Below are 25620 nucleotides of genomic sequence, written 5' to 3'. Positions count from 1 at the left end.
CAAGAAATGTCTTGTTATTAGTCTGGTTGTACTTTAATGGTGACTTTCAACAAAGTTACATTGTGGTAACCAAACAGCTAAAGCACACAAAAATAGCTTATATTTCCTTTTTTGTCTTGTATCTCATTCTTTAGAAGTGTCATCCCAAAGATGAGAATGAAATTAAAAATAATTAAGAAATAATCCCTTATCTTTTATATGAAAGGGTTAAAACAGGATAGAACTACAGCTCCTTTTCATAGAATTTCTATCCAACATTGTTTTGGGTCAATTTCAAGTGCTGGAAATCAGTACAACTCCTAGATTTTCACTGAAACTATGCCAAGTTCTACCATTTCAGAATCAGCTGAGTTTAGCAATTCTTATTCTATTAAAAAAACTCAAACCCTTTTATTGATGTTTCGTATAAATGTAAACATTCAATTGTTTACAAATGTTTTAGAACAAATGAACATTCTTTCCTTTGACAATTAAATAATTTAAGAAGAACTTCTGTAGTACAATCATTGTAAGAAATCTTAAGAAAATATTAATTAGATCCCTAAGTTTGCAGCTCTTGATTTGTCCAGAGTTTGCATCCAGGTAGTGGAAAATAAAAATATTCCCTGTTTGAAAACTGAGATCACCTGTGGACAGACAAATCCTTTGAAGTCTTCTTCAATACTCTCTGACCTTGAGTGATTTCCTTGAAATCCTGAGCTGTTCTTCAGTTGGACTGAGGGTCATTTCGAAAATGCATTGCTGAAGGTTCAAAAAACTGGAAGAAAAGTTTAGAGGGATTTAAGCTGTGGCTTGTTAACCACTTTTAGTAACAACTGAGTTAGCCCACAAACCCATGTGATTTCTAACTCTCTCAGCAGACTCAAAATAGAACTGCACTACAAGGAGAATCCTCTTAGAATTTGATGCTCATTACCTGGATCATCAAAGCTCAGTTGTTATGCATGTATGGCAATGACTGTTCCTCTTAACCTTTATTTTTCCAGTGCTTAAACTGAAAAATGATGTAATGATATGCACTACAAGCTTTATAATACCAATGTACTGAAGCTAAATACTTTTCCTGCTCTTGTTTCTTTATTTTTTTCTTCCCACCTGACATCATTAGCATCTTTGACTTATTATGTAACTCTTCTCCTGCCATCCTGCTATGTTCTCTGCATCCAAATAATATCCAGGACTCAGCAACTTTGGTCCATTCAATGACTTTGTATCTTCCTGTGCTCCTAAACATAAAAGCTGCCTCTGCTTTTTTTTCTGGATTTATCATCAAAATTTTAACATCATCTCCTTATCTAGCTTGATTCACTCCATTATTCCATGTTTTATTACATGAAAAACTGTAATATAATGTTACATATAAAAATTAAGATAGATAAATTTAGAAATAAGGTGCGTAAGATGATGTGGCAGTGGCATATGCATTGTGAGTTATGTGGCAAAGGCAGTACTTGCTGCTCTTTAAAAGGGGGCTCTTTGCACTCTAAATCAAGCAAATTTTAAAATAAACTAAGTGTGCAATTCACCTGCCAAGGTCACTGTCATAAATTAGTATTCAGCTCAAGGACTTAGGAAGATTTAAAACAGAAAACAAAGCCTAAATATGCTGTATGACAAAGTAAAAATCTAGAATATCTTTTTCTTCATTTGTCAGAAAGGTTTGCTCTTCTTTCAAGAACTTTTCTATTTGTCAAATTTAGACAAATGTGTCTTTTTCATTAATGTTCAGAGCTTCTTGTGGATGGCAGATATTACTGTACCCTACAGAAGAACATGAACCATAGAAATGTGCCATAGAAATGTTCTATCCCCCATGTATAAATCATGGGGATGCTACATCCTCAAACTTTCCACCTAATTTAATTCACCTTACATAGAGAGGGACTAAGTCCTCTTAAAGTAACTCTGATGCTTTATTTTTTCCATACTATAAATAGCACAGTGATATCACTATAATTAGCACCTGTAGCATTAACTTATAAAACCTTTTGAGAGAAAAGGGGCTTATCTTACAAGTATCTTACAGCATTTTCTGTGGTCTGAAAACTAGCATCAGTTATTTTGTACATTCTGTAGTTCTTTTCTTATATTAAGTTCTACCAATATACAATCTAACGAAATGCAGAGAGAGAACTTTGCTAGTTTAATTAATTCCTTTGTTTTGACCAGTACAATTGATGCTCTGCAATGCTCTTGCTCCCCAGTGCAAACCCATTTACACTGAAATATCTTATGTATCAAAAGTGGCACAGTGGATGACTGCTATTGAATAAGAATGTTTTCCCACTTGTTCCAATAGAGAATTAAACCCTTTATTTAAATACTAAGACCAGAAGATGAATGTTATCCCCATCCATGTAAAAAAAGCATTTGGGTGAATTACTTAATTTTAAGCTGGATTTTTTTCTCTTTTTTTTTTTCTTCAGAGAATGGTGCTGGTTTTGATTTAAAATATGGAAAAACATTAATCTTGTAATGAAAGTTTGCTATCCTGGTTTGCAAAGCTTGACTTGGTGCAGTATGTATGGAAATATAAAATACAGAGTTCAGTTTAAGATACTTTTGCGTCTGTCCAGTCCTGGCTGCCCTCCCTGTGAGGGTGGTGAGGCCCTGGCACGCTCAGAGGAGCTGTGGATGTTTTGTACCTGGAAGTTTTCAGGATCAGATTGTACTGGACTTGGAGCAGCCTGGTCTAGTGGAAAGTGTCCCTGCCATGGCAGGGGTGTGGAATTCTATGATCTGCAAGCTGCCTTCCCATCCAAACCAGTCTATGATGATAACATTCAAATGTTTAAAGGCGTACGTTTTATTAAAAACACCTTCTTCTTTATACACACTTCCAAATCAAAAAATGTCCGTGCAATTTACATACTCTTAGCTTACATGTATAGTAAGAGAAAAGATGATTAACCTGAAGAGAAAATTATTAATGGCAGGGGGAGAAAAAGTTATCCAAGGAGCACTTTTGAAAGTAGTCAGTCCCCAAAGTTCTCATAAATCTTATAAGATACTGTACATAAAAATGGCTTTTTCTTTTCTGTAACACATTATCTAAGCCAAAGAAAATTGTTTAGTAGTGTATTGAACTTGTACCAAACAGCTCAGCAAAGAGCTCCTCATTTCATCCAGCCCTGTGTCACTACACTAACAAGGCTGCTCCTTCCAGCTGAGGCTCTGAATCCAGAACATGAAGTAAAAAACTCTTCTTGCTCCTCCTTCAAAGCCAAAGGCAGAGCCTGGCCAGAAAGTAACGATAGGAGGTGAAAATGACCTTTGATTCCAGTGCTAATAACCTGCTTTTACAAACAGGGCTATGAAATGCCTGATTCATTCTCTGTGTACCTCCAAAGACAGGAGGTACCTGCTTGGTTTGAGCACATGAATTGCTGAATGATCTTCTGTGCTCCAAACTGCACTTACAAAAATCCTAGAGAGTTGCAGTACAAGAACTGGTGTACTGGAAATTTGTCTATTTCAAAAAATTAATGAGATTTTTTTCCTCTGTTTTTCTAAACAAAAGACCCACGAACTCAAAAAAGTAACTTAAAGAAGCTAATATACCTGAAATACTGCACAAAATGCACTTTTTAAATTGAATAAGCTGACTAATACTGTAACAACATTATATCTGTTGAGGGATATCTCTGAGGGAGCAAAATATTAACTGCCCTTGAAGCATTCCATGCTTTATTCACCCAACTTTTGTATCTCCTCTCTTTGGAATTAAAAGCTTATATATTTTTAATATATTTTTAAAGCAAAAAGAATCCTGGTTGTTGTAAGTAACAACTGGTGACACAACGTTTGGATTAGAAACCTAGCAGTGTATATCACAATTATTATTAGTTATAACTGAGTGCACAAATGCAGAAATGTAATTTAGGAAGAAGAGCTTGGTCAAAATTTACACAATTGTTTAAATTCTTCATAATTCAAAACACCCCAGCTGTCAATAGTGTTCTCTTTTCCTAAGCCTTGCTGCTGGATTTCTGTTGTTCTGTAATGCTACTTCAGAATATCATTTCTCAGCTTCTGAGCATGTTTGTGAGCTTTCACAGTAGCATTTAAAAATATTTATAGTCAGCACTTAGTCCTAGATTCTGGAAGTATTTTAAAATCCTGGTTCTAATGTTATTATTAATATACGAGGTTTAGTGTAAATATTTCATCACCACCAGGGGAAATGGCAAGTATGTTCCAAATATTTCCAGATCCAGAATGTGAATGGTTTAATCACTGGAGTCTTGGCAAGCTGAGGAGCTGGCCTCTAAACAGAAGTTGTCATGATCAGACATGAGCTTTTCCAATCCCTCCTCTGAGATAAGTCATTTGCACACATAGTCAATATTTAACAGCAGGATCAGTGACTCTGGCACAAATGCTAAATTTAGCACTGGGCAGGGCTGGAGTGGCCAGGAGCTGGCAGCTGTGACCTCTTGAGAGACATCTGCAGGAACATTTGAGAGAGACAGTGTCTCCTACCTTCCTGCCCTCGCAATTCCACAGAAGCTGCTTGGCAGCACACCCCATCTCTGAGAGACAGCATTTTCAGATCCTATTGGTAGCAGAAATTAGAGTCTGCTAGAGCAGCAGCCCTTCAGCAGAGGTGAGGTGCCACCATCAGCTGATCAGCACTGACTTGTTTCTCTGAACTGCAACATCTCTGGCTGCCCACAAGATTTCCCTCAGCCTGCTTTACCTTTGATCTAGGAAATAAAGGTACAGCCTGATCCCCACTCATACCACATTTCTGTTATTGATGTAGGGACTTTGTGCATTTGGTGCTATCTAAATCCCATCATTATCTCCTAGCTGTCCTAAATAAACTAAATGTACCAATCAAACTGGCTGCAATGTACAGTGAGATCCAAAACTCTATAGCAACGAGGGAAATGAATATATTTTTTACCAAGGAAATAGGACACTATTAACTTTATTTAGGCAAAAACGAGGGAAAAATAGAGATCTAAAGCATTAAAGAATTCAAGTTTAATGATTGATTACTGACTGATTATTCTAGACATGCTCAATTTGCAGGGCACGTGTCTCTTCTGGACCTTATAGATATCTAAAGGTGTAATCACTCTCTGCCTGAGCCAAAGAAACTTAAGAAAAGATTTTTCAGCTTTATTTGCATAAGACAGTATGATATATATGAAAAAACCAGGAAAAATGTATTGAAATGAACAAAACTAGGGACTGCTGATTCACAAACTTCATACTGCAGTTATTAATCCTTTATAACAAACTTTTTGGGGAAACTTATGGTACTAGCTCCCTGAGAAAATCTTATGATAAAGTTCTTATCTCTTTCACTTCATGGCTTCAACAGATATTTCTACCATTCCTTACAACAGCTAAAGAAATAGAAGATTTAAGATCAGTTTGTTTGCTAAGAATGTCATCCTGTGCTGTCTCACAGAGCATTTTCTGCTCAGTGCAGCATGAGTTAGAGAGAAGTGTTTACATTTCCCCTCCTCAAACAGCCTTTCTGCATTGTACTGAGTGCTACAGCTGATTTTTTTTTTGATAAAACATTCTAGTGTTACTCAGAAAGGACTGATGAACTGAGTTGCAACAGTAAATGAACAACTGAAATAATGCTGGGCAAGTAAACATATTACATATTATAGATGAATATAAAGAAAATTTACTACTCACCTCCATAGTGTCTTTTGAAAGATAAACAACCCAGTACACCAGGTTGAATCCTGCAAATGCCACTGGAAAGAGGATCCTGGAATACTGGTCTATTTTACTTGCACCTCCAATGGCTGGTGGCTGTGGTGGGGCTGGTGGAGGAACAGGCAGAGGTTGACACTGGGATGCAGTGTTTGATATTATGCTGGGCTCAGGAGACTGCTCTGCCTGAGATGCTATGGAGTTCACTCTCTTCTTCAGGTTGGAGTTGGAGTCAGAATGCTGGGAAAGAAAAAAGAGGAAAAAAAAAAGGTGTTATTTGGATACAGAGTCTTAGGTTTTGTGACCTTTAGACTTCTTTCCACCTTTTAACTCAAATTTCTGATTTTATTGTTGCTTCTCTGCTATAGTACAATATCAGAAAATCACAAAAATAATGCATCTAATACAGAAGGATATATATATTTTTATGGCTCAATGATTTGTTGTAAAGCCATGAAGGAATATGTGCTTTTCATTGTGATAAGTAGAAGCTCCAAGAGAGAAAAAGAGAAGATGGAGCTAAAAGGGAAAGAAAGTAATGGTGTATCCAAATTGTAGTAGGTTGGTATGACTGAAGTGTGTGCAGATATGGACCAAGATTAAACCAAGCAGCATTATGGGCTGGCTCGGGTGCAATCTTCCTGGCTGAACCCTTTGATGAGTTTGGTAAACACAGAATGGAGTCATGCAGGAACTAGAAAACTGCTGCACAAAAGGCAATGGACTACCTTTGCAGCTGCTGAAGACATGAATGCTGAATTGTCCTCTCGTTTTTTCCAGGATAAAATTTCATTTTTAAATATACCTCATAATTCCCACAGCAGTTCCATGCATACAACTGAAGACAAACATACTCAGCTGTAATGGGACTATTTTTATTTTCATTTATGATGAAATGAAACCAAATTACTCCCATATTTTGTGCAGCATTTGCAGCCAGGTCCAATTACTCTTGAGAAAGCTGTATTAAAACTCTTCTGAAAATTCAGCCAGAACTCAGGGACATGTAGAGCTTACTAGACTAGCGTGTATATTAATTTTGTACATCTGTTTTATTTGGGACCACCTTGCCATTATTTTACTTTCCCAAGAGTAGAAGTGATAGAGTTCTTCCTTCCAGAAATGATTAGGAACAGGAGCTACCCCAGGCTCTGAGCCTGCTCTAATGGATATCAATTGTTCACTTTCACAGTAGTGTCAAATAGGAGGAAATATTCAAAAACCTTGCTGCTCCTGCCATATCCCAGCATGGCCATTTGTGGATGCATGGCAGCAGCTCTAAGATTTATCTGATGGCTGAGAAAACACAGAAGGATGATGTGAGTGACTTCGTTTGTTTGTTGTTTGTTTTGAGATGAAGTACTGTAGTGTTCTGTTATATGGAGCTTAAGCCTAAAACTTTGTCCATAAAACTCATTTCCCTGATTATTGAGGAAAAATCTTGTGCACAAAATCACACAATGTACACAGATGTTCTTGGATTTGAATACAAAGATTTTCTGGTCAGCAGAATGAGATGACCAAATGACTGAAGCAGATGAGGGAAGTCTTGGACAATGTAAATAACTCCCAAAATAACAGCACACTATAGTGAAATGGAAGACTAACATTGGAATGATTTTAAGGTAGAAAAATGCTATTAGATAGGCAATTTCCAAAGCCATTCATTGGGAGTGATTTAATGACAACCATTCACATAAATGTAGCCTGCTGTCAGCATTTTTGGGATTTATCTTGCAGATTTCTAAGCATAGGAACAGATTTTAGTCAATCAGATAAATGACTGAGTCACTAAAAGGAAAGGAAGCATTTTCTGAAATGCATTTTCCACTCTTGTACTTGGGCCACAATTTCTAGATAACAGACTAACCTAGCACAGCTGGTGTCTCCTGGGTGACTTAGAATAGTTGTAACAGGAATTATCCTTCCAGAAGTCATCGTAACTGTCAGAGAATCAGAACAATTGACATTTCCACAACAGGATGCCAAGTTTTGTTCATGAATGAATGGACTGGTATCCAACTAAAATTAGAGAGAGATGGATTCCTCACAGCTGATTTTAGTCTAAACAAAAGGTGAAGAGTTGAAGTAAGTTTTCCTTACTTCAAAAGGAAAAAGGTACTTTTGATCTATGTATTTCCCTTACCTATTGCCCTTTTTCTTCCCCTACAACCAATCACCATTCCCAGTTTGCCCTCTATACATTATATGGCTGGTGTCATGTTGTGAATGGGTATTAAAAAGCATTCCTGCTCTGTGCCTATCTGGAACACAGATGGTTCGTTTGGTATTTTGCAGTAACACAGCAAGCAGCAGACAGATTTAAATGGAGGATGAGCTACAGATGTGTCACAGAAACAGAAAGAGGGTTATCCATGTCCACTTGCACTAATCATAATAATAATAATCCCCCTCTATGAACAGACTGGCTGGCTGAGCCTGCCTTCCTGCTTTCACTCCATTTCTGTTGCATTTTCCTGCACGCCCTGCTTTGAACAGAACTGTACAAACTGTAAGGCATCTCGTTTTCTCAGTCTTGTTTTTCAATTTCTGTGGAATAACTTGACCTTTTGTGAAGACTGTGTGGTTCCTAAAAATACAAGTGTTAAGGTGAATCTTGGTCCTTTTTATCAACAATATTCTGGTACGAGGCAGGACAAATTCTACTCTGGATTATTCAAGCATAAATCAGGAATTACAGTGCTGAGGTGATGGAGTTAATAGAAAGTAGAACAGATGTAGTGTATGGTCATTGGATGATGTTTAGTGCTGAACATATTTAGAATGTGGAGGCAGAAAAATCTTTGTGGTCATTTGAATAAGCACTTGGAAAAGTGTAATCCTGGTCATTATTTTATTTATATTTATTAAATCTCATTCCTATTGAGGACTGCTAAAGTAGGAGGATTATCTCAATGTGATTTCATCTCAAGAAAAAACCCTGAGCTGTTCTTCTCACTGTCTTTAGCAGTCCTGTGTCCCCACAACAGCAAGCACAGGGTCAAACCTATTTTCTTCTAAATCCCTACTCAGGATATGGAATTCTAAGTCCAAATTTATCTCAGATGTGTAATGAGGATGTCTCTCAGTATGGGAGTTTTTTGTAGACCAGACTGCTGCCCCAGAACCACAACTCATATTTTTCATTGGAATTCACTGCTAAACCAAGAACAGGAGGCCTGAGGATAAGAATATAATTCCTTATTACAGTCGTTCTGAACAGCAGCTACAGTAATTTGTCTACTGTATCTAGATTTAACTTCTCCTTTTGACAAAGATTACATACAATAACATCATGAAATGTTAACAAAACAGAGAAAATGGAAATGAATAGCCTATTTTGCATAGCTCCCAGAGCCAATCACTCAAGTAAGGACTGTTTTACAAGCAGCAAGAACAAGAAGCCTGAGGCACAGCACACTGTGTCGTAAGGAAATAATGGATTTTCTGGAGTTACTGAACCTTGATTCAGAGGTACTCTTGCACTCATGTGCAATGTTAGTCCCATCAGGCAATTAAACTTGCAGCTCTGTCTGAGCAGGCAGCGACACAGAGCAGATTGCCAGGCCATTGTTTAATGTGAGACACCACCACACTGCACTGCTATGTGGATGGCCTGTAAGGTACAGTCTGCCTTCTCCCTGAGCTGTGCAGCCAACCTCCCTCATCCCCTGGAAAGCTCACAAAGCACTCTCATCCTCTCTGTAAAGCTCTGCTCTCACAACCCTCCTCAATATCACTAGAAGCTGATTATACTCAGAATATCTCAGGAGGCTTTCACCAAATTTCTTGCCTTCCAGATCTAAAAAAATACATCACACATAACCTTGGAGTAAATAAAATTCTTTGTCTGCTCTTTCTGATTCCTTTGGTGCATGCTAACTGTGATTTATGAATGCACTTTGTTCTTATGTTTCTTTCCCTCAAGAGATTTCTGTAATTCATATTTGTAGAATTCTCTGTTGCTTTGTACTGCAAATACATATTCTCACTATCAGTTTAGTTTATGATCTAACAGTAACATCAGTCTCTTATATATGCAACCCAGATACTGGCTAACTTGAAAAAAATGAATATCTGTATGTCCTTCCTTATCTCTCTTTTACTCACATCTTTTTTTCCTGCTAGCAATGCAGTAAAAAGAGGTTCATGAGAAAAAACCCCTAAAAGTTTAGATAAAAATAATGTGTTATTTCTTCTTCATAATTTATTTGATTAAAGACACTGAACTTTCCTTATATCAAAACCCACACACACACAAACCAACCTAGAAGTAGAGCTCAGTGCCTGTAAAAGGCAGAATGCCTAATTAAATACATAACATTTTTTGCCTCTGCTCATTAGTAGATACAGTTTGAGAAATTTCAACCATTACAAACATAACAGCATGCTTGTGACTTATCTCCAAAAGAGTGAGTTAACCATGGTTTAGCCCCTACACCCACCAGTGTGATCTGCAAAGCCTCTCCTTAGCTATTGAACAATCCACATGCAGCAATTTCCAGCAGGAAAGTTCATTGCACTGTGCAACATCATCTTTTGGCCATGTACTAAGGAACCTCCTTCAATACAGTACTGGGCAGTTTCAGTATCCATCTCAAGGCTCAGATTCATTATAAACCCTAATTTGGACACTTCTTTGAATGCCTCATCTGTGGGATCTGATTTTAAAAAGTATATTGCAAATAATGTGTAAATGGCTATAAACAGTGTCCTGCATAATCAAAAGCTGAGTATAGCTTAGAAGTCATTAATAGCCCTAGCTTCAGGCATATCTTTAGGAATATTTAATTACCTTTGCTAGAAACACTGAGGAAAAACATGCAGACTTGTTTTTATCATTTTTTACTCTAGTAAAAGGGTTAAATCACTTAGGTTAAATTGCTCACTTGGAGAAGGGGAAAACCATGTTCAAAATCTTAACCTCCAGGAAATGAAATTCACTACTCTCAGAACACAGCCAAAACATCAAGTGAAGGTGAAAAAGGGGAGAGGCTGTTACCTATTATTTCAAAGCTATTTTATTTTGCATGGAAAAATCTAAAGATCTATATAGGCAAGAAGCATAACTGAAAAATACCCAATGCCCATTGTATTAAAATTGCTGTCATATAAAGCAGATATGCAGTAAGGAGAGCAGAGACTGGAACCCTGGTCATTCTCTTTTCAAAGGGAATGAGCTATGGTACAGTTTCTTCATAACATTTATTTGTAGCATGCCAGAAAAAACATATAATTGGCACAGAGCCTCTCTGCTGTCAAAATATGTTTTTACATTAAACAGATTTAAATTTTCAAAGCCACATTTGGCTCTTAAATCTATCAGTGTCTGCCCATATGTTTTTTTCCCTATAATTAAATTTACTTTATTTTATTCTCACTAGCCACCTGCAAAAAAGTTGCTGGGATTATGTCTCAATGTTGTCAGTAAAGACCTTAAAGGATATAGCTGTTTTAGGGTGATACTAAAGGGTGGCTGGTGATCCAGAGAGAAGTACTCTGTTATGTCAGGATGCTCATTAAACAAACTCAATATATTCCAACATAATTGTAGGAAACGAAATCCTCTATACCAGTGACAGCTGTTCTGCACTAGCCAGGTTAAAGGGAGTAAGAATCCTTTCCTGCCCAAGTTGTGTTGTTTTGAAACACAAAGCTGGAGGGAGAAGGAAGCTCTCCCACAGGTATTGCACTGCTCTGTGCTGATTTCTGTTAAAACATGAGGACTTATAGAACATAGCTGTGAGCATGCTGTTACAGGGTGGTAATCTTTTGTCTTTTACATGTAGCCTCTCACAGGGAAAGGATGTCTTTTGATCCACGGGGTTACTCCCTGACCATCCCACAAAGCATTTCTGCAAATGGTGTGCTCCTCACAGTATCATCAATTCCCTTCCCCTGCAACTTCCAGGACTGGGATCTCCCTGGGAAAAGGAAGCCATCAAGAGGAAACAATGCAACTGATATAGAAAATATGCATTTGAAATAGATTTAAAAGCTAAATGCCATGATGGTTTTATATGTGCATGTATAGGATGTTTGGTTTTGACATGTTAAGCCAGCTTGGCCACTGTAGGAGTAAGAACAGGTTTGTGTCAGGGTCCAGATGAAGGCTCAGCTTGCTGCCCTCGTGTTCTGCAGAGGAACACCCAGAGTTTTGTATTTCACACAGGGATTGCCTGCAGCTGATGGAGAGAGCAAGCCAAATCCTGCTCTCAGTTAGCTGAGGTAAATAGAGAGGCTTTCCTGGAGCCAGCCCAGGCCTGCTGGGCTCTCAGCTCTCTGCTGAGCACACGGGCAATGCCTCATCCCTCTTACTGACCCCACCACAGTTCAGTGGCTGCAGCATTTTCTTCTACTTTCATTCTACACTAGAGCAGAATTTGGTCTTCTGACATATTTCTTTTCTGAGTGTACAGGTTTTTTCTCTACATTATAAAAACCTGTGTGAGAGACTTCAGTTTATTTGAATAAAGCAAAATTTTGAATAAAGTTAACTAGACTGAAGGGGGAAAAAAGGCTGCTAAATATTTTAAATTTTTTGTTTGTTTTTTTTCAAAAAGCATTTAATTTGAAACTACATATATATTTATATATTCTGTAGATATGTTTATCTTGACTTTGGGCCCTCAATCTAGCAGAAAACTGAATATTACGCTGTGTGTCTTAAAAATATCTGCCCTAGGATCGGTAATGCAGTTATAAAAGCACAAGCCTCAGTGAGAATGACAGTCCAGAGGAAATGGTCATACACGTGCAATCAGCCTGTATTAAATACACTGTCAGCATTCAAATTAGACACTTCAGGTCTGTTTCATATGAAATTATATCACTGACTGCAGTATATCTATGGATGTGTCAACATAGAAAAGTTCCTTCACCCTTATCTCTACTAAAGGGGAAAAAAAAAAAGGAATGAAAAAAAGAAAAGCTTCTTAAAATCTGTTATCCCATAATCACTCCTTTTTCCCAGAATGCCCTTCTGGAAGGGAACCTTTTAAATCCAATAGCTAATTCTTCTAGAAACCTTTCTGACTACATCATCTTGCCTTCAGTTGTGAGTACCCTTTGTTTTTATGATCTCACTGAGTTTGCTCTTTCTGTTATTGCAGTTCTCATAGACAACTGATCCTGGGAGAAAAATGTGGTGGATGCACAGGGCTTGAAAAAGACTGTCTTGCTTTGAGCAAGATCAGGTCTGTAGAATTTTGTGGGCTGCTTTCGAGACGGAGTTTACTTTGGGGCCCAAATGTTATGGGATTTACTGCTCTTCTAAATCTGTATGGTGTCAGCTAGATGTAAATAGTTTTCTTGAGCAGATTGTTGCAGGGTGATTCCTAGATGTTTATTTTATTCCTAGTCACTTTCTTTTTTCTTTTGTTGGTTTTTACTTGGAAAACCTAATAAGTTAATATTTACAAAACAGGAAGGAGGGTCTTCAGTTTGCTCTTTGCTTGTTTAAGGCTGAAGACCTTGATAAGAAATTTGAGCCTTTTAACTTCTTTATCTTTTATTCATTTGTTCAACAGAAGTTTTATGTCTGGTGCTTACCTTGGTCTGCTGTGATTCACAGATCATGTAAATCTGGAGGAGCCCTATCATCAGGAGCAAGTTCTTAGCTTATCTGGGCAGAAGCAGGAGATTATTTTTGGATCAGTTGTTTTCCTGAGACTGGGAATGTGAGGGGGTGGCCACAGTGGCTGTGAATGCACCAGTAGCACGTGCAGTCAGCCTAACTGTTTCCATATTGCTCAGTAGGGACTTTTCAGTGAAAAGAAAAGTAATATTTTATGTTTTGTTTTTTTCCTTTCTAGAAAACCTCCTTATGGTTAACTCCAACTTGAATAAGGAAGTGTGTGAAGGACAGGTCCAAGCTGTTGTTCCTCTTCAAGATGTAGTAGCTATCAATATTTTCCTCATGCTATATAAAACCAGGTAAACTTTGATTTTTCTTTTCTGTTAGCTTGTCCTCCAAAAAAGAGTCAGCAAAACTTATCAACCATGATTTTAGTACTTTGAAAGTACTCAGATGTTGTAACTTTAACTGCTATTTATCAACAAATGTGGAAAAATTACTCCATGGTGGGTAAGGTGTTGCCTTGGTATGGGCACCTCTTAGACTGACTCCCTTACTCAATTATGGATTCAGAGGTTTTGCAAAATGTCATTCAGATTGTTATTTCTCTAAAAATGGAAATCATGGTGGTAGTAAAACTGGTTTTGAAACAGGAAGGCCACAATGATAAATAGATGAACATATGCTGTGAGACAGCATTCACAATTTAGCATGAGATTTACAGAGTGAAATTTGCAAGCAATTCTGGCACAGATTTTGATACTAGAAAGACTTCCTCTCTTTTACGGGTACCAAAATCTATCCTTCATTTATGTTTTTCCCCCCAAAGCTTCCACCAACACAGATTTCAGTAAGGTAAGAGATGCCAAGTTTATGTATAGGCTAATTACCCATCTCCCAAATGGGTCACTTATGGTCTGTACCCTTGCACTACAGTGATCCCACAATCATCTGGCCAATGCACACGTTCATTCCATTGAACACTGTCCCACAAATTCTGCAGACTTGCTGGGAACTACAGCTGCCTGAACACACTGCCTACAGCATTGCTCAGGAGAAGTATCATGGATAACAGTCTAATGGTTTTCCTTAAATATCTTGCCAAATAAACATCTCCCTAGAAAATCATATTGCAAATTGAAATAAACACTACAAATAAATGAAGTATTTTCATTTTCTGGAATCAGAACAATGTCTTTGATAAATAGACACAATCTGGTTACATAATCTACTTCAGGTTAAGATCACTTTAATATTGTTTTGCATTCTCTACTTCAGCTGCCTGTTCCTATATGATGCTTATTATCAGAAAAGCAAGCAATTACCGAGACAATCTCGTCCTCTGCCGGTACAGTTGCTGCTGATAGTGCTGCTGCCAGTGCTGCTGCCCTGGCTGCCTTCCTCATTGCTCTCTGAGCCTGGAGATTGGTGAAGTAGTTGACAGCTGCAAACTCAATGAGTGCAGAGAAGACAAAGGCAAAGCACACGGCGATGAACCAGTCCATGGCGGTGGCGTAGGACACCTTGGGCAGGGAGTGGCGAGCGCTGATGCTCAGGGTGGTCATGGTGAGCACTGTGGTGATTCCTTGGAAACAGGAGAAAGAATGGGGGGCATCAGAACTTGGCTTCAGCCCTGATACTCTTAAATTCACATATATGAAAAAAACCAAAGCACAGCACCCTTTTTGGTTTTAGCTGTCATCCTACTCCCCAGCAAGACTCCTAAGTATTTTGTATCCTTAAATAGCTCATGTGTACTGGATTCAGCATCTAAAAGGTCTTTAAAAATTTCCTTAATGCACTGATGAGACTGAAAGATAACAACATTCTACATGGGACAGCTTCTTAGAATTGGATAAACATGGCTATAACAAAATCCAGGCTCAAAATCTGAAGGAGGTTTTCCTTCGTGGGTTGGTAAGTAGAATGTCTGGCAGAAACCTGGATTTATATATTGTCATTCCCCAACAGTGATCCTCTCTTTCTCCAGTTGTAGTACAAGACATGGCTTACAGAACCCTCACTAAATCAGTCAAATTCTACATTAAAAACAGTCAGAGCCTGATCTAAACATTTCAAGTAATAATGCTTTGGTCCCCTGAGCTGTTGTCTTTAATCACTGGATACATTTTTTAGGATTCACTAAGAGTATCTTGATTTGAAAGCTCCCCTAGCTACAGATAGGGAAAGACAGAAAAGCTACTTCTCTAGAGCTGCTTATCTATTTTCACGGAGCAAATCTGGTCATGTAGCTCATGGGCCCCATGGTGTTCTTCACATGAATTCATGAATTTATTCTTTCTGTGTTGGAGTGTACAGCATTAATAATGTAGGAAATATACTTACTTCCTACTGCTGCCTGATACAAGCAGAAAATGCAAGAACAAACTCAATCATTTACATACAAGCCTCTGTGACTCATATTTACTTATAATTATGCCTGCTAGAATGTAAAAACTGTGGGTATTTAAAGACAGTGAGGTGGAGAATATCCTCTTCTATTTTCTGCAGTTGGGAAAGGGTAGGTGGCAAAGTGAAAGATGTTTTAATGTCATATTGTGATGGTCATGTTGAGTTGATGAAGCAGTATGCTAGGAGGGATGCTCGGAGGAAAGGATGCAGTGTCATAGCATATTGCAGCATCCAGAAAGGGTGACATTATTTTCAGTTTCTCTGCAACTCTTTCACATGATGTGGCTTGCCAGCTGTCTGAGGTTAACTACATCCCAATGTCATTACTTATCACATTTTAATGAAATACAAACAGGAGATGGTATAGAAATATGTAGCATTCCTACTTCTCCCAAATCTGCCAGACTCATTTTATTATATGAATACAACTATGCTGAGATGCATTTCCATTTCAAAGGTCCAGAATGAACTTTTTGAAATGATGTGTGATTAGATTAGAATCTGTCCATGTGCTAGTTAGTAATAAAATAGATATATTCTGTGTCTGAATAAAAACTTACTGCAGCAGGAATTTAACTTAGGAATAGGTCTCCTATTCTTTTACAGATATAGATAAGAATTCTCTCCATGTGGAGTGAATATTGATGAAATGCTTTTCACTGTGGAAAGCTACTTCATCAAACTGAATACCAAATTACAGTTGGTAAACTGCAACTGCTGATTGTTTACCCTTGTCTTTACATTTTGAACACTTCTTGGTAAGTTTTGAAGAATGCATTACATAATGCAAACACTGAAATCTGATAACTGGCATCCATTTTGGAGGTAAACAAAGTCCTTGAATTATTTTGTGCTGAAAAACTGGTTTAGGCACATCATTATTCTTCTACTATTAATATCTCTTCCCTCAAACTTAGCTTTCAGACTTACAAGTACAAGTGAAAATTTATAATTCAAGTAGTTGCAAGATGATGCATTTTAAACCTTCACCATTTTAAAATTTTCTTTTTCAGTGAAAAAGAGCAGAAGTCTTTTTTTGTCATAAAGAGTTTGCCCTTTTTTCCTTAGATTAAGGTATTCAGAATCCATGGGATTTTGAACGAGTCTGGACTTCAAATTCAGACTATGCCCTGGGAGAAATACAAATGGAATAAGGATTGAAATATTCTTTTTAAATGCTAACATCACTATTTTCCACAGAGGTGGAGAGTGGCTTATTTTACTCTTTTTGTAAAATGTTTTCTCAAGTCCATGTCACCCTTCAGTGCAACACCTAGGAGCTGTTATTCCAGTGTTTGGGGTATTTATATAATTATTACCAAATCAGCTACAGAACTACTTGCACATATCTTCAGGCATGTACAGTTACCTTCCATGCCCACTATGTTGCAAGCATGTTTTACTCAAAATGTAGAGGATGTAACTCTACAATCCAGAGATTAACATGAAGCCAAATCAGGTAGCATCATATCTGGAGTATAAACCATATCATATCATATCTGGAGTATAAACCTCAGATATGTATGAACCAGGAGACTCAAAGCTTTAGGCATTAATTCAAACCACTGGAAAGAAAGAAAAAGGCCCTGCCATGCAGTATGGATACATCTTTCTCATTCTAACTTCAACCTGTGCTGGGGACATTACTCATCTCACTGATCTTTATCCATCTAAAGCCCTTGTTTGTTGTTTAGATACCTTTGTAATCAAGGGGAAGAGAGCACTCCAGGATGAGTGTTAGATGGGGTACCTTATGTCAGATAATAACTCCATTCCATTCTATTTTTTTTCCTTTTAAAGCTTTAACTCATATTGGTTTCATGAGACAGTAAATCCATAGGAAAAAAATCCTCTTGAAAAAATGACATTTGCTTTGAAATTGTCCCTTTCTGCATACAAAATACAATTGGAATACAATTAAAAATTGTAACAAACAAGTCTGGCTACCCAAACATTCTGAGTCAAGAATTTTGACCCTCATAGGCAAATTGACTATCATTTCACTTTAGTATTTGCTTTTGCTGACTGAAACCTACTAGCTGCCTTTCCTAATCCCCCCTGGCTTGCAGTATCCGATTGATAGAACAGATTCAATACAATGAATGAAATGAATGACAAAAGGAAAAACACAAATACCAGCCACGGTTCTTGCTGGAACAGATTCTTTGTTAATCCAAAACACAACTTGAGACAAGACGACAGTCATGATGCATGGAATGTATGTCTGAATGAGATAGTAGCCTATTTTCCTTTGCAGATGGAAATAGAGCAGCTGGAGTGAATATTCCCCTAAAACAAACAAGTAATGAAAGGAATGAATGAATGAATGGTAGATGCTGAGCTCAAAGACTTTAACACAGCATACCAAAAACTGTCCTGGCTGGAACAGACTCCTTGTTAATCCAGAAAGACACCTGAGAAAGAATGACTGTCATAATGCAAGGAGTGTATATCTGTATCATGAAGTAGCCCATCTTCCTTTGCAAGTGGAAATAAACTGTCATGATTACATATTCACCTGTTAAGAGACAAGTATGTCAGCATTATTCTGGCAACATGTGAGTGAACATTATTGGCTTAAACCCAACATAATATGTTCAGATGAAATCACAGACCTCTTAGTGCATAATAAAAATAAGCTGCTTAAAAAAAGGTAAAGTGACCTTATGGAAACAGAGCAGAATAATATTCATTTTATGCACTGTTTTTACTAGGGTGGAGAGGTAGTGGGAATTCTTACGAATATCATGAAAAAATTGTGTTTGATGGGAGGACTGTATTGAAAAGCTGTCTTTTAGGAGACAATGGTTAGAGTCTTTATAATTATTTTTTAAAATGGCAAAAGATAAATTAATTCATTCTATATTTAAAAACCCTGTAATTTATTATCAAGATGTTGCACAACACCAGTAGTTTCCACATGGCTCCACCTTACCTGTGTTAGATTTAATTGTTTCACTAGATACAGTTTGTCCTATGAGGTCATACTGGAGAAGACTGGACGACTCCTGAGGTACTTCTACTGAATGCAATGGTCCTTTTTTCCAAGTATAAATTATTTCACTTTTTGGATAAGCATCTGAGTAACAGAAGGGAAAATTACCATTACTAATTATGTATTTTATAAGCAATTGAAAAAATAAATAGAATAATCCCTTTTGCAGCTCAAATGCCCACAGAAACATGCATCCTACTCCAGGAAGTTCCTAACCTCATTAATTACAAAATGAAAAAAACAGCAACAATAAGAGAATGGCTGAGGTGGGACCTGAGAGGAACTAGCTGTCACTTCTCAATTTGCTATAAAACATACATATTGATTACCCCAGCTCAACTAAGTATTTTCAAAATTATATTACCACAATATTTCAAAATTGATCACCACATATTTTCAAAATTATAAGTAATATATTAAATGTAGCAGAGGTTTTAATATTTGTTGAAGGACCAACTTTGACTACCAGAAGTGTAAGAATAATAAATAATAAAACATGTTTCAGCAGTCACACTTCAGTGGATAAATCCATGTCCATATGAATGGTCTGAGTCTCAGAGAAAAAAGTAAAATTCTAGTATAAAAATACAACTTAAAATTTCAGCCATGTCACTAAGTAATATCTTAGGATCTTCTGACCAAATGTGTTACTTTAAAACTGAAAGATACAGAAAAACTTACAGCTTCCAAATTTCAGTGGACAAGCATGTCCATCCATTGGGAAATTCACCAACCTCATAGGACAGTCAGCATTAATGGTTAGTCTAGAACACACAGTTGTAGATAATGAAAAAATATGGTATGTAGGAAATGCTGATAGCATCAAAAATACAGGTCAACAAAAGCAGGGCAAGCTCTCACCTCATAGTGTAAAGAATAGTTCCATTCTGCATAATTCTGAAAAGTTTGTTAGGAGTTGTCATATTGTGAGCAATTGATTTTTTTCCATTTCTAAAAAACGTGTCTGGTGTCCAAATTTTACTGACCATTAAATTGTTCAGTCTCAATATTTCAGTTGGCCCACTAAACTTCAGCCTCTCATCAGTCCATGTCTGACGAAAGAAGACATCCATTGTGTATTCCTGTGGGAAATAAATAGGGTCTGACATCTGTGTGGGGGTCAGCAGTCCCAAGTGGCTGTGGGGACAGTAACTCCATGAGACAATTTAACACACATGTCAATGGCATTTCATTTACTGCTTAAACACTCAATCCTATTATCATTAAGTAGTTACTAAAAAAGTCATCCATGAAAACATATCCTATTTTCTTATTATTTGAAGAATAGTTACAAATGAATCATTGAACAGATAATTGGACATGATTAAGGAAAAAAAACTAACCCTCATTGTACTCTCATAGATACTAATTTAATTCGAAGTGACTGAGGTCTAAGGAAATACAAATGTCTCCCTTTCAAAGTGCAAGACCAAGCTATCAGTGTTTAATTGCCAGAAACAAAAAGACATGCTCGGTGACTCTTCTGCAGCTTCCTTTGGATATTCACAAAGTGAGGACTGATCTGAGTCACTTCACAGTAGGATTATGGTGTCAAGTTAATATTAATCAATGGGACTTTTTTCCAAGAATTCTTACTAATATTTTCACAACTCTTCAGAAAAGAGGTCTCTGCAGAAGTTGCTTAGGAAACAGAGCTAAACCTGGCCAGGGGCAAATTTTGTAAGAATGCAAGGTTATGCCTTCTCTTTGACTGCTGAAGAGCAGTGGAAAGACTTTGGTATTACTCGGAGCCTACAGTTCCAGCCTGCAAACTGTTAGAGGGGTGTGCAAGTGCAAAAATAGCAGCCCAAGTCAATGTCTACAAAGAGAACAGCAATGCCATCCTCACTTCCATGACTTAATGTGTTCCTGGGGCTACTGCTGCATAGACAGAGTCCACCCAAGTCTGAACCTCTGTCTACACAGACTGAGTGCACCCAAGTCTGCGGCTGCCCGAGTTTGGGGGCACCCAGCACCAACAGGGGCAGCTGTGTCAGCAATGTCACCATTCCCCTGCCTAGAGCTGCTCATTCGGTGTCCTCCCAGCAGGCAGCGTTCTGCCGAGCTGGGCTGGCACACGGCGCTCACCATCTTCACAGGCTTCCAGAGGCATCTTTTACCTGCGGCCGTGCCCTCACCTGAGGCTGTGTGTGCCCAGCCCCGGCTGGCGGGCCGGGAAATAGCTGTATGCAGCTCTGGCCAAACTGCTCTGCTGGGCCCTAGAGATTGTCAAAGAGATTAAGCCTCGTAATCTGCTTTAATGACGGTCAACTCAGATGCCACCGTAATGAATCCCAGGAAAACAGAGCAGGGGCGGCGAGCGGGGCCCTTACCATCTCCACGTCGGACACCGGCCCGAAGCTGGTCACGTAGATGTCCGTCTTGACTTCTGTCACGGCGCCTGCGGGACACGGAGAGGGGCTGGGAGAGGAGCGGGGCCGGGGCTGCGGGACCCTGTTCGAGGGCAGCGGAGCCGCCCCGCAAGGGCAGGGGCTGCAGGGCACGGCAAACTTTGCTGTTCGCCGCCGCTTTTGGGGCTCCGCCGCCTCCCTCCTGCCGCGGGTGCGGGACGAGCCGCTCCTGCCCGGGCAGCCGGAGCGCCGCTCGCCCTTCCCCACCCGCCGGCTCCCCGAGGGGACGAGGCTTCCCCGCTACCTCCAAATCCCGGTCGGAGTCTGTTGTCGTAGCCGTCCAACAACTTGTCGAGGATGCGGGTGATGTTTTCCGAGTAAAGGTCCGCCCCGTCGCCCTGGTCCCCCAGCGCCGTCCCCATGCTGCGGGCAGAGGCGAATCCCCGTCAGCCCCGGCCCCGGGGGCGCAGGGAGGAACGGCAGAGCCCCGGGCGGCGGGGAGCCCTCGGGGATCGGCGTGGTGGCGGGGGCTCACTCACCTCACAGCCACACACGCCCAGGCGAGCAGTAGAGCCATGCCGCAGGTGTGTGCCGGGACGCTCGGTGCCCTCAGAGCCGTCAGCTGGAGCCGGTGTCGGCGCTCATCCTTCCCCCGGGCCCGGGTGAGGCTCTGGCAGAGCCCGGCTGGCTCAGCCCGGGTGAGGCTCTGGCACAGCCCGGTTGCTCAGCCCCGGTGAGGCTCTGGCAGGGCCCGGCGGGCTCAGCCCGGTTCCTCAGCCCCGGTGAGGCTCTGGCAGGGCTCAGCCCGGTTCCTCAGCCCCGGTGAGGCTCTGGCAGGGCCCGGCCGGGTTCCTCAGCCCCGGCCCCTCGCTCCCGGGCCGGGCTGTGCCCGCGGCCGTGCTCGTCCCTCGGCTTCGCCGCCGCCGTTCAGCCTCATCTGACCGCTCCACGGGGGGAATTAGGGTTTGAAGGGACGGTGCGCGGCCGGAGAGCAGTGACAATAATCGAATAAGGCATTAGGGGAGATTAAAAGGAAGAAATCCACTGCTAGTTTTGGCATGGAATTAGCAGGGACCCGTTAGGAAATCTGGAAAAGCGCTGGCATCTTGCTGATAGAGATTATGTTAGAAATGGCCTCAGCTTTTATTATGTTTATGGTTCACAGGGAGATTATTATGCAGCTTCCACATCATTAGAACTTTGAGGAGGGGGGGGAACCCAACAGTTTGCAATTTATTGGGGATTTTAACCTTCCTCAACAGTTTTCCTGTTGATCAATTCTTCAGAATTGTACAGAGATATCCAGTATCTAAATGTTGATATCTGGACATTGGACACTAAAAATTGGTTCTGGTTCAGATTTCTAGATTTGTTTGTTTGTTTTCTTTTTTGATTCATTGTTTTTGTTAATACTAAGCTGTTTTGGAGGGTTACACACACAGATTTCGCTCAGACTTTAAACCAAGGCATTACCAGGACTTTTGTTAGAGCTGGAACTCCTTACTTTTAAACCACTAGGATTATATATCATTACTAATTTTGTCCTGATAAGTACTGACTGGGTCATTACTGTCCCTTCCTTCAGTAAGTGTGTTAATGTAGTCTGCCCTAAAGGAAAAAAGTTCATGCTGCTCCAGCTTTTTGTGTGGCCTTATTGCTTCTGAAGAAAACAGTGAATGATGTAACATTTATATCATTTAGCTACACTCTAAACAAAGGAATTGGGTCCATTTTCTTTACATGGTAATACAGAGGGGCTAATAAATACACCAAAATATTTTTTTTTTCATATTTTGTTGCAAAAGCCTCATTTTCTCAGCTCCTAAGAAAATATTTTAATTATCAAGAAATGGAAAAATGTATTCACATGAAACTAGGAAAATAATGTATTCAGGAGTAAAACTAGATTAAGACCAACATGAGGGTTCTGTGCTAAAGTTTTGTGTTTTAGAGAGATTGTGATGCTACAAAACCAGGAGAATTCAATAATGTAATTAAAAATACAAGATATCCTCTGTCATTGAGTCCCTTTCCCTTTTGCCATGGGCAGTGTTGTGACATAATCCACATAGGGGGGCTCTGCATTCTGCCAGAGCTCCAGGTCTGCCTTTGAACAGTTGGAAACATGAGCTCCTGAGAGTCCCTGGAAATGCTCTCTGAATACACCAATGTGAATTCTGTGAACTCACCTTGGGCTGGTGTAGCTCAGGATGTTTGTTGGTATTCAGAACCATTTATCTGCATTAATTTATTCATGGACAATACTATTGCATCTAGGAAAAATCAAAGGTTTATGTGAAATACTAAGTGGAACAGGGAAAAGAAGAAAAGGGAATTCAACAAATCAGAACCTTCTGGGGTTATGTTCTTCTCTCTGGTCTTGATTAAAATCTACCATTTGAAACTTTACCCCATTTTTCACATATGTTAAATCTGAGACATGTTTGAGTTATTTGAGTGCATCACTCTTCTCAGAATATTAAAACTGTACTTAGCATGTAAACATCATTAATATTCATCTTTGTAAATACGCTCACATTAATATTAAATATGAAAATACACTTGAAAGTTTAGGGCTCCTTATTTCTTCTCTTTTATTTTTCTGGACCCATTGGATCACTTTATTTACTTCTAAGGGTTCTATATTCTGTGTTTTACCTTGCATCTCCTCTCAGCATAATGTCCTGATCCTTTTTCAATAGAGAGAAAAAAGTCTTGGCAAAATATTAACAGCAGTGTACAAATTTCCTTCACAAAATGTGCAAGAAGAGTTAACTTTATAAAATTAATCATATGCTGTGTCCCATCAGCATCCCCCAGCTGAATAGAACACTTCCAATTTGTCTTCTTTTAAAAGGTTTATTTTTGCAGCTTCTTTTAATAAGCATCTCCTGGGTATTAAAAGGCCAGTGCTACATGGGGCCACCAACCACTCCTTCCTTCTTTTGCTTCCCTTGTTTTATTGTGAATTAGATAAACCACATTTTCTGCTAATTGCATAATTGTCAATTACCTTTTGTTCAATAGCACCCTGTTCCAAATTAGACTCCTATTGTGCAAAAACACAAACTATTTGTCTCTTTCAGTAAGAGTGGATTGGGATGTGAGTCAGACACAGAATTTTTTTTCCCTTTACCTGGAAATTGGGGGGAGTTTAGCATTTGCTTTTTGGACCAGGTTGGGATACATCCCAGGCTGGGATGTTCCAGAGAACGTTTGTTTGTTGTTCTCTGGAACATCCTCATTGTCTGTTATTATCTCACCTCTGGGTCTAGCCCAGCACTTCTTGCATGGCAGGAAGGATCTCTGATGGCAGAGCAGGAAACTTGGGCAGTGGGCTGCATTCTTTCAATAAATTCTATCATTTCAGTCTGGGATTTCTCTACAGGAAAATAATGATAATATTCTTCATAAGAAATTTGCAGTTAGAGTCAAAGGCATTAAAAAAGCTTCAAGCCACTTAAAATACTCCAGCCTACCTTCTAAAATGCTAAAAGCAGCCTTTGGTAAAGGCAGTAGAAGGGGCTTTACTGCCACAGAGCTAGATGGTTTCAGGAGCTGAAATAAGCTTTGGACAGACTGTTAGAGCTAATTTACCTTGAAATTTCTGTTAATGTTTTCTTTGTGTGGATTTGAAACTTTTAAGAGTGAAACAGATATATTCCCCTTCTCAGCAGTTTGGAAATTCTCTGCACCAAGGAGTACACTTGTGTTTGTTTTCTGTTTATGAAATGTTCACACTATCAGTTGTACAAATTTCTCTATCAGAGAAGATCAAACCAGCAAATTGTATGAGGCTGATTCTCAAACCAGTTTGGAAATAAGCATATCTGAGAAAATCAGTTGGAAATTTGAACTTTATAAGTGAACTAAGCACAGCTTAAAAAGGAATAGTGATCATGGAGACAGGAAGAGATGTTTCTTGGTAGACAAAGCTCTCATGAGAATAATGAAAATGTTATAAAAGGCTTGTCAGCAACATATGCTTTGGGCTTTTAATTAAACAAACAATTTGGAAATTTGTTGAGAAAATGGCAAGAGCTGAACAACAGGCTTGAAAAAAAGTGAATGGCAAATTGAGAAGTGTGGTGGCAAGATTACACTTTCCAGCTGCTAATTTTATCACCTTGTAGGGTGTCATTAGCACTGAGATGAAAAATGAGATTTCTGATTCATTTGGGAATACTGTTACTGAAAATTAGATCTTTTGCAACAGCTGAAAACTTCTTGAGAAATGTGTTTGTTTTCTTCTTGAAATTGAGGCATTTTGAAATTAAAATAGTCCGGCTGAAGTTTCTGTGGCAACTGGGAAGTTAAAATATGACAAATTTGGCACAAAGGCTTTCAAGATTGCAATTGATTCTCTCATATTTGTATTTAATCTGATACCTGCTATCTGTTCAGCCCCTGACAGAGAAACGCATCCCCAATTTATTTTTGTTCAGCATCTACATACCTATATAAGAAGAAATAAGATTTTATGCTGTGGATGTGATTATAAATTAATGCAAGGGTCATAGGGAAACTTTATTTTAAAATTGTTCTTGCTTTGTGGGAAAAGCTTGCATTTCAAGGTTTGTTATCTTTTGTTTTTACAAGCTTTA

At 39.0% G+C, this 25620-nt stretch overlaps 1 protein-coding gene and 1 long non-coding RNA gene across 5 annotated transcripts in view; one reads left to right on the top strand and one right to left on the bottom strand.

Annotated features, from left to right (window-relative positions):
* LOC135453858 (uncharacterized) overlaps positions 1-14664 on the top strand; it is a 54669-nt gene extending 40005 nt beyond the window's left edge. The window contains exons 2-5 of one of the 4 annotated variants that reach the window (XR_010441975.1): positions 12795-12878; positions 13497-13617; positions 14088-14113; positions 14537-14650. This is a non-coding gene — a long non-coding RNA (uncharacterized LOC135453858). Of the gene's footprint in view, positions 1-12794; positions 12879-13496; positions 13618-14087; positions 14114-14194 lie in introns of all 4 variants that reach the window. The other 3 variants (XR_010441974.1, XR_010441977.1, XR_010441976.1) reach the window with 3 other exon arrangements.
* Positions 617-21650, bottom strand: GABRA6 (gamma-aminobutyric acid type A receptor subunit alpha6). Its single transcript, XM_064725313.1, has 10 exons — positions 21556-21650; positions 21321-21439; positions 20999-21066; positions 19527-19747; positions 19347-19429; positions 18606-18749; positions 18036-18188; positions 14584-14843; positions 5662-5922; positions 617-757 (listed from the first exon to the last, which is right to left on the bottom strand). Exons 1-10 carry the CDS (start codon positions 21591-21593, stop codon positions 707-709), a joined length of 1398 nt encoding a protein of 465 aa, XP_064581383.1. The 5' UTR covers positions 21594-21650; the 3' UTR covers positions 617-706.
* Between the last annotated feature and the right edge of the window lie 3970 nt (positions 21651-25620).

This window comes from Zonotrichia leucophrys, chromosome 13, assembly GCF_028769735.1.
Source record: "Zonotrichia leucophrys gambelii isolate GWCS_2022_RI chromosome 13, RI_Zleu_2.0, whole genome shotgun sequence".
Classification (NCBI taxonomy): Eukaryota; Metazoa; Chordata; class Aves; order Passeriformes; family Passerellidae; genus Zonotrichia; species Zonotrichia leucophrys.
The sequence above is the reverse complement of the archived record's forward strand: the minus strand, read 5'-3'. Positions and strand labels throughout refer to the sequence as shown.